Here is a 9,493-nt window from a genome sequence, read left to right as displayed (position 1 = left end):
TATACTGCACTAGAGCTTCTACTCTAGTGTGTTATATTCTATTTTAGCTTCTATCCAACTTTTAATTGTAGCTTGTTTTTATTTTCTAATCTTTAATGTTTTTATAACTGTTTTAATTATGTCTTAATGTTCTTTTGCACTTTGTCGCAATGTTTTTGAATATTTATGTAAACACTTTGAATTGCCCTGTTGCTGAAATGTGCTATACAAATAAAGCTGCCTTGCCTAAGACACATTAATTTAAATGTAGGTCTAATACTGAAATGCATTTCTGTAAAATCGAGTATTCTACAGCTTTGTATGGGAAGAAATACAGCCTTTACATATAAATGTTTGAACTTTTCAGACTTTTTGTTATAAATTCATCTCAATATTTATATTGAAAAGGGGAAGAAGAAGGAAGCGTTGGCAGTTAAATCAGTTTGGTGCCAAAAAAAACGTACACATGATGCATCTGAAATCCAGAGAAATTATAGATTGTGAAAGATAAAATATTCCTCGAGCATCGCCACATCATCTACCAGACTGGTGCGGAGACTGGTGACGTCACTCCCCTCTCTCTCCTCGTGTATAAAGGTGCTGGATGAGCAGCAGGTTGGTATTCAAACTCTGCGCCTCAGAGCGACTCCACCGAAGAGGAGGAAAGGACAGAGCAGGAAAGAAAAGACGAGATCCGACAAAAAAAAGTCTTTGGAGTATGAACAGATTTATACTTGCAGTTTTCCTCTTGGCTCTGGGGTTTCTTGTCTGCGAAGGGGGTAAGTAAAATAAACAGAAACTTTGATCTCACAGTTTAAACAGGAGGTAGCAATCTGAAATGTTCGGTTTTAAGTGTCTAAAGTTGTGTATTTGTATTTTTGTATTATTTGTGTATCGAAAGATATGTAGGTTTAGCTTTTATGTGACATTATAGCCTATAATAGGCCTACTGAAAGGTTCAAAATACCATTAAAGTACACCATGTCCTCATTAGCTCAGAGGTTTATTATATTATAGCATAATGAAAATTGTTATTCATTTTTTTTTTTTTTTTTAAGTGTCTAAAGTTGTGTATTTTTTTTTTTTTTATTATTTGTGTGTCATAAGACATGTAGGTTTAGCTTTTATAGTGATATTATATCATATACTACCATTAAAGTAGACCATGTCTTCATTAGCTCAGAGGTTTATTATATTATAGCATAATGAATATTGTAGTTTTTTTTATTATTCATACATTTTGAGGCATTTCTAACAGACTTGTGTCTATGGCTGCAACTAACGATTATTTTCATTGTCGATTACTCTGTCGGTTGTTTTCTTGATTAATTGATTAGTTGTTTGGTCTATAAAATGCCGATCAGTGTTTCCCAAAGCCCAAGATGACATCCTCAAATGTCTTGTTTTGTCCACAACTCAAAGATATTCAGTTTACTGTCGTAGAGGAGTAAAGAAACCAGAAAATATTCACATTTAAGAAGCTGTAATCAGAGAATTGTCTTTTTTTTTCCTTAAAAAAATTACTCAAACTGATTAATTGATTATCAAAATAGCTGGCGATTAATTTAATAGTTGACACCTAATCAATTAATTGTTACAGCTCTACTTGTGTTGAAGTGAATTGTCAGTAACCGTCCAACATTGTCTGCCACAGGTAACCCATGTTGCTCAGAGCCATGCCAGAACAAGGGCGTTTGCACAGCCCAGGGAACAGATGATTACGAGTGTGACTGCACACGTACAGGATATCTCGGAAAAAACTGCACAACACGTAAGTATTTAATGGCACATACGTGAGGTGAAGGTCAAATTTATTGTGGTGATTTGTTCAATAGTTCACTTTCCCCCCTCTTGGCTTGTACAGCTGAATTCCTCACCTGGGTCAAAGTATCCCTGAAGCCATTGCCCAATACGGTCCACTACCTGCTCACCCACTTCAAGGGCTTCTGGAACATCATCAACAACATCTCCTTCCTCCGGGATGGCATCATGAGATACGTGCTGACATGTAAGAAACTCTAGCTTAAGGCAAAATGAGATGATCTTCACAACACATTTGTACATCAGCTTGCAGAGAGGCGGTTGTAGCATTTATACTAATAATGAAATGCATTTTTTCCTCTCTAGCTCGATCCCACTTGATTGATAGTCCTCCAACCTTCAATATGGATTATGGTTATAAAAGCTGGGAGGCCTATTCCAACCTCTCGTACTACACGCGCACACTCCCCCCTGTGCCAGAGGATTGCCCAACCCCTATGGGAGTCGTAGGTGAGTTACACTCTCTGCCTTTGGAGAACCAGTTTTCTCAGATTCTTGATACTTAGCAAAAGCAGCTTGGCCTCATTACATCACAAGCAGTGCACATATTGAAATCACTTCCACTGGATTGACTAAGTGGAAAGGTGCTGAGGGAACACACACAAACCTGCCCCAACAAGCCCAAACTAACGAACATAAAACCACATCGAACAGGAATTTACAGTGACCTCATTTATAACTTTTCCTACAAGTAAAAGTAAATCATCACATTTCAATCACGTTAATGTGTTTTATCCATACTGAACCGGCTCGGTTCTGTGTTATATGCTTACTGTAAAGTGTTTAATTGTTTCCCCAGGTAAAAAGGAGCTACCTGACGCTAAGGTACTGGTTGAGAAGCTTCTGTTGAGGAGACAGTTCATCCCAGACCCGCAGGGCACCAGCCTGATGTTCGCGTTCTTCGCACAGCATTTCTCCCACCAGTTCTTCAAATCTGATATGAAGAAAGGACCTGCTTTTACCCTGGCTGAAGGTCACGGGGTAAGCACGGCAGATTTCAAACCTCAACTGATTTTAGTGAGGAAAGAACAACGAGATTTTTGAATGAGTCTTTTGTATTAATGAGTGTTGTTTTTGCTTTCAGGTGGACCTCAACCACATTTATGGAGGCAACCTGGAGAGGCAACACAAGCTCCGGCTCATGAAGGATGGCAAGCTTAAATATCAGGTATGAGAAGAGAGACAGTAGTTTAAGCAGACGAATGCTTCATACCACACAAGTGTCTTAACAGTTGCTTCCTCTCTTCTGCAGGTTCTGGATGGAGAGGTGTATCCCCCAACAGTAAAGGAGGTGGGCGTTGACATGCACTACCCTCCTCACGTTCCCGACCCTCACCGCTTCGCTGTGGGCCACGAGGCGTTCGGCCTGGTCCCCGGCCTGATGATGTACGCCACCATCTGGCTACGAGAACACAACCGGGTGTGTGACGTGTTGAAGGAGGTCCACCCGGACTGGGACGACGAGAGGCTCTTCCAGACCACACGGCTCATTCTGACTGGTGAGTTTGCTGTAATGTAGCAGGGAATATAAAGTCAAAACAATGACGAGAAAGATGTGACGCACTGGTCATAGTATGTATGTCGTTACCGTTGGAGTTATGAATAGAGGAAGTTGCACTTTTTGTTTCGTTAATCACCAACCAGCAACTGAATGATTTACTGAAAGATTTGAGAAAGAGGAAATGTTTCGTTTTTTATTGCTTCACACTTCACTGCATGTTTACTAACTATTACTCATCACCAAAATGATTTAAAGATCCCCTCTAAACATGTTTTAAGATGGATTTTCCACAAAAAAGCAAATCACCTGGTTAAAAATACATACAGCTACTTTTTCTTCCTCATTGAAAGATATATTAATGTGCAAATATTTCTTATTCGCAAGTTTAATTGCTGGACAAGATGTCTCCAGATTCACTGAAAAGTTTATTCTCGGTGTATGCACTGGAGGTTTCAAGTTTCCTCATCAAAGTAACAAAAAGCAAAACACATTTTTTTTAGTGGAGAGGGACTTAAAACATCTATAATATAACATATTGAATCTTTTGTCCTGTAGGAGAGACCATCAAGATTGTGATCGAGGACTACGTGCAGCACCTGAGCGGCTATAACTTCAAGCTCAAGTTTGACCCCGAGCTGCTGTTCAACCAGCGCTTCCAGTACCAGAACCGCATCTCTTCCGAGTTCAACACCCTGTACCACTGGCACCCTCTGATGCCCGATACTTTCCACATTGAGGAGAAAGAGTACAACTATAAACAGTTTGTCTTCAACAACTCCGTGGTGACGGAGCACGGCATCGGCAACCTTGTGGAGTCGTTTACCAATCAGATCGCTGGACGGGTAAGACTTGTTTGAGGAGCATTTAGATTGAGCTTGTAACACCGCTGTTGCTTTAAGGCAGATTAACTGACTTTCTCCATTCATTCTTTTAGGTCGCTGGGGGCCGAAATGTGCCAGGACCTGTCATGTATGTGGCAATTAAGTCCATTGAGAACAGCAGAAAGATGCGTTACCAGTCTCTGAACGCCTACAGGAAACGGTTCTCCATGAAGCCCTACAGCTCATTTGAAGACCTTACAGGTGAGACAATATACGTGCAGGTGGAAAGGACGACGTCCTAAGATTAGTGAAGAGGTTATTAACAATATGAAGTGAAAGGACATGTTGCCTCAGGCCAAATTATTGCTGCATTATTAATAGCACTGTCATGAACTGATTGCAGGAACTAAATTTGAGCTTGAACGTCACGGCCAAATGCTACAGATCTTAAATCAAAGTCATAGATTACTCATTATTAAAGAAATGGCACAGACTCCGTTTTAGTCCATAGTAACTTTGGTTAGAGGTTAGGAATTTATTTCCGTGACTGTAAGAGCCAGATGTTCATTTCATCTTGAGATAATGTAAACAGATTGTCATCACAGAGAGCAGGACATAAACAGACGAGAGAGACCTCCTGCTTCAGAGGAGAATATTTAAGTTTCTAAAGGAAAGAGGATTTAATGTTACTTGAAAAACTAAGTGTGATGCATGAGGAGAAAAGAGTAATATCGTATGAGTGCTTGTAAAAGATACAAAGAAGAGAGATCATTTTTATCTACTATTTGATTTGAATCAGTCAAAACACTGAGCTCATATTTAGACTAGCAGCAAACTTTGCAGCTGCTGAGCAAGTGAGGGAAGCCAGATTTGAGGCGCTAACTAAAACCGTGTCCTGCTTTGTGTTACTCAGGAGAGAAAGAAATGGCAGCAGTGCTGGAGGAGTTCTATGGGCACGTCGACGCCGTGGAACTCTACCCGGGTCTGCTGGTGGAGAAGCCCCGGACCAACGCCATCTTTGGGGAGACCATGGTGGAGATGGGGGCCCCTTACTCCCTCAAGGGCTTAATGGGAAACCCCATCTGCTCGCCGGAGTACTGGAAGCCGAGCACGTTCGGAGGCAGCGTGGGCTTCGACATCGTCAACACCGCCTCCCTGCAGAGGCTCGTCTGCAATAACGTGCAGGGCCCTTGTCCCGTGGCATCCTTTTCTGTGCCCAATGTTAAAGACACGGGATCCATGATCATCAACTCAAGCACGTCCCACTCGGGCGGGAATGATGTCAACCCCACAGTCATTTTGAAAGAAAGGACTACTGAGTTCTAATTTTTTTAATTTTATAATGCTATTTTTTTATGTATTTATTTATTAATATTTATATTTATTGTATGCTATTTATAACATTTTTTATATGTCATTTTGTATATTTATGTCTGGTTATCGAGAACAAAAGTCTGTGGTTGTGTTTATTTATTGAAAGATTAATTATGTTATAAGTTATTGTTACAGTAATGACCTCAGACAACGCAATTTGATACTTGAAAGTTAGTTTACAGCTTCAACTACGTAGTAACGTACATTACATTCCTAATGCTTCCTTAGATCAACTGCTTCTCTTCCATTTATGTTCATGCAACGGTACGGCTGTCTCAGTGATCTGTTTTACAGAGATACAGTATAGGAGTGATGGTCACAGTGAACTTAATGACTGATCTTGACTCCCTTTGGATATAATGTTAAACAGTATGCATTCCTATTTCAGTATTGTTTTACTGATTTGTTTTCTACTTCAGTCTGTGTATTGGTTTGGGTAATTTGAAATGACCTTAATAACTAAGCTGCACTGTTGTCTAGAATTGCATTGTCGTTCTATAGAAAATGTTACATTCAGTTACATGATGGGCTTAAAATGGCCATATACTGTAAATAACCTGTTGGTTAGTTTTGTTGTGAATGCCTATTGACTTGCAAAGTTGACACTAATAAATGCTACCAGGAAATGGAGCACATTTCTCAGAAACCAGCTGACATTGTTTTCATTTTCACTTTGTGACCCTGACTGTGCCCTTTAATAAACTCTCTGATTGCTATAGAGGCAGACAAGTGTTTCCTTACTAAGGAAACAATGTATTCCAGGCACTAGATAAGTGTGAAGCACATAACAGTTCAGAATTAATCCAATTTTGAAAAATGTATACATTTTGACAAATTGTAAACATTATGTTTCTTAGATTGGGTATATGGGAACAGCAAGAAACAAATCCAGAATTGATTAAAGAAAACATATAGACAGACTTACAGTACAATCCGTTGCTCCTCTGTCAGTCAGTAACACACTGCTGTTAAGAACTCACAGTTTGCCAAATCGTCCACAGATATTTGAATGTAGGTGTGATAAAAGAGTGATACATAAATCAAATGTCTTTCCAAATTAGTCTTCTGCATTTGTATGCTACCAGAGATTTGGAGGGCAATATAATATTTTGTCATAAGTATATAGCTTACATAATAACTTATCCTAAAGTGGAAGAAAAAGTCTAAAATGTCTAAGTGATGAAGGTGAAGTGTGCCATCAGAATAGTTCTGTACCTATAGTGGTAGTACCTGTATGTGTACAAAATGGAAAATGCAAACGAATCGCAGGAGAAAAAATGAATTGTGAGTTTTGGTATGATGCAGAGACATACGTATTCTATAATAATAAATGGAATACCAAAAAGTAAAAATTGCAAAACCGTGGTAACGCCATTCACCTCACTCAGAGGCCATCCTTGCCATAATAACACTACTTTAGGAGCAACAGAAGTCAGACGGCGGCTGGCAATACCACGGTTTTGCAGTCTGCGGCTCACATTACCGCAGTTTCACAAGCGAACTAGGAGAACTACGGTGGCCTTCAGGTAACGTAAATACGTAAAAGCCCCTCTCTAGAACCAGTGTTGGTTTGTCCGTTCTGGGCTACTGTAGAAACATGGCGGAGCAACATGTCGGACTCTGTGAAGAGGACTCGCTCCCTATGTAGATATGAAGGGCTCATTCTAAACTAACGAAAACACAATGATCCTTAGTTTCAGGTGATTATACACAAATGAAAACATAGCTTTGAATATTATATTCCATTTCTGCTAATAGATCCCCCAAAATGTTACACACTGTTCCTTCAGAAGATAAGATAAGGTGCAGTGTCGCCTCACAGCATGAAGGTTCTGGGTTCGAACCAGCCGGCTGGCTGGCGGCTTTCTATGTGGAGTTTGTATGTTTTCCTCATGGCTGCTTGGGTTAACTCCCACAGTCCAAAGAGCCTGTGATTGACTGGCAACCTGTCCAGAGTGTACGCCACCTCTCGCCCAATGTCAGCTGGGATTAACGACCCTAAAGGATAAGCAGGAATCGTTATTGGATGGATAGATAGTAAAAGCTCCAAAGGAAAAAGACAGTGAGTGGACCTTGAATTAAGAATATTTTGTCTACTATTCTTCCCAAGAATGAACTTTATAGCTGCACTCATGTACACTTACTGTACATATAAACATATTCTCTACAGGTTTGAAAGTGAGTTTTAAACAACAGACGGTGTTCACAAAAGAACAAATGACCAACAAATAAATGATCTTTGTAATAAGATTAAGGTGATACTCATTTTTGAGGGGGCGTTATTTTAATCTTAACCTACATTTCCAGAGCTTCCACTTTTCAGCACATCAGTTAAAACATGTAGACACTTGTCAGGCTCAAGGGGGTCTGCATGCTGTGAGCCAACATGGCACGATCTTCTTATTCACAGATAAGTCAGTGTAACCTTCCATTTTCCCTTTGAAGGTATGTCTGTTAATTAGCGGAAAGATTTTTTATCAGTTCATATTCCTGAGGCAAAGCAAGAGTGCCATATTAATACTACAACGGTACATTCCCAGCAACCGTTTCTGTGTACTGCTTCTGTTTTTCATATCATGTTGTGTTGATTTTAGATTAGTAACATACCACACGCAACATGGCGTGTCTCAAGGAGGAAGCGACAAGGTCGGCTGTGGTATTATGCACATCCCTAAAACTTTCCATGACTTGATGTTCGTGTTGCCGGGAAAAGATGCAGAGGAATAAAAATACCTTTTTATATGGGGTGTGAAGACTTGCACCCAGTCCAAGAGCATACAGGAAACCGGGCCTCAGCAGTATGGGCTGGCAGTGCGACAGAGGAACCCATTCCAAAACAAACTTGGTGGATGTAACGTTGACGTGACTGCCGGCACATAGTGGTGAGTTAGGCTGCCGGGTATCATCCCATCTAAACACAGACAATGAAGCTAAATTTTCCCATCCATTCACACATTTCTCACAACCGATATGAGCACATTTACTGTCTCCCCTCTCACTGGACGATTCGAGGAAATTAGATTAATTAAGTCATGTGCATCAGTTGTCATCTCAACTGAACCTGATGAACAGTTCCTCCTCCATCTCATAATCTTTGTCCTGTACTTCAAAGGACCAGGCGTAGGATTCCCCGTCAGAGGGACTTGCTCCATCGCGGCATGAAAATGACCTAATTGTGTGTGCACATTATTTGTTTTCCCCACTGTCCTTTGCTCTAGGGTGAGTATTATTATTCTATCTATTGTGCATCAATGGCATGCTCAGGTCCCGGTCTATGAGATCGAGCGGGGGAGCCCATCTTGCTTTGTGTGGATGTAATGAGCATGAGCAGGCCGTGGGCCCTAGTGTGGGAGTAGATCAGTAAACTTCAGTGAGTGTTTTCCCTTTGACTGCTTCTGGACCTCTCTGGAACCGATCCCGGTGCGGAGGCCGTGATACAGAAACCAGAGTTACGTGACGTCTTGCAGGTGGCAGGACCTGGGGTCAATTGGGAGCTGGCGCCAGCCACCTCCACTCGTGAAGCACTGGCACTGATCCACCGGAAGCCAATTGTCTCTTACATAACTGTAGATTTAAATGACACAATCACAAATGTAGATTATCTGAGAGCACCAAGAATCCCCATTAGTTACTACCAAGGTAGAATTTACTCTTTCTGGGGTCGGTACAAAAACACTATGTCACCATGTAAAAACAAATTTGTAATTATTAAAATCTAAAGCAAAAAAGGAACAAAAAACTAAATAAAAACAAGCAAACTACAACCAAAACAATAAAAACAATAAATCAACAAGAATAAAACTGCTAATGACAATAATAATAACAAATAACAAGTCAAAAATATAACAAAAAAGAAAAAGAAGCAAATTACAAAAAAACAATAAATCAACAACAATAAAACTACTAATGGCAATAACAACAAAACAATAAGTAACCACACCTTAAAAACATTCAATACAGCTCAAAAACAACAGAAGCACCATTAAAAAAACAGCAT

At 40.2% G+C, this 9,493-nt stretch overlaps 1 protein-coding gene across 1 annotated transcript; it reads left to right on the top strand.

The window, feature by feature from the left end:
• Positions 1–565: 565 nt before the first annotated feature.
• ptgs2b (prostaglandin-endoperoxide synthase 2b) lies at positions 566–6,206 on the top strand. The gene is made up of 11 exons (XM_074634860.1): positions 566–758; positions 1,634–1,750; positions 1,844–1,987; positions 2,107–2,250; positions 2,600–2,781; positions 2,885–2,968; positions 3,053–3,299; positions 3,857–4,143; positions 4,236–4,383; positions 5,036–5,988; positions 6,147–6,206. Exons 1-10 carry the CDS (start codon positions 584–586, stop codon positions 5,446–5,448), a joined length of 1,941 nt encoding a protein of 646 aa, XP_074490961.1. The 5' UTR covers positions 566–583; the 3' UTR covers positions 5,449–5,988; positions 6,147–6,206.
• The last annotated feature ends 3,287 nt before the right edge of the window (positions 6,207–9,493 follow it).

Source organism: Sebastes fasciatus, chromosome 5 (assembly GCF_043250625.1).
Source record: "Sebastes fasciatus isolate fSebFas1 chromosome 5, fSebFas1.pri, whole genome shotgun sequence".
Classification (NCBI taxonomy): domain Eukaryota; kingdom Metazoa; phylum Chordata; class Actinopteri; order Perciformes; family Sebastidae; genus Sebastes; species Sebastes fasciatus.
This window is presented reverse-complemented; position numbering and strand designations above follow the sequence as displayed.

Excerpts from the sequence above, each read along its gene's own strand:
- ptgs2b (XM_074634860.1), top strand. The coding sequence starts at position 584 with ATGAGCAGCAGGTTGGTATTCAAACTCTGCGCCTCAGAGCGACTCCAC. Across the intron at positions 1,988-2,106 it reads CATGAGATACGTGCTGACAT|CTCGATCCCACTTGATTGAT; the intron begins GTAAGAAACTCT and ends TTTCCTCTCTAG. Across the intron at positions 2,782-2,884 it reads CCCTGGCTGAAGGTCACGGG|GTGGACCTCAACCACATTTA; the intron begins GTAAGCACGGCA and ends TTTTGCTTTCAG.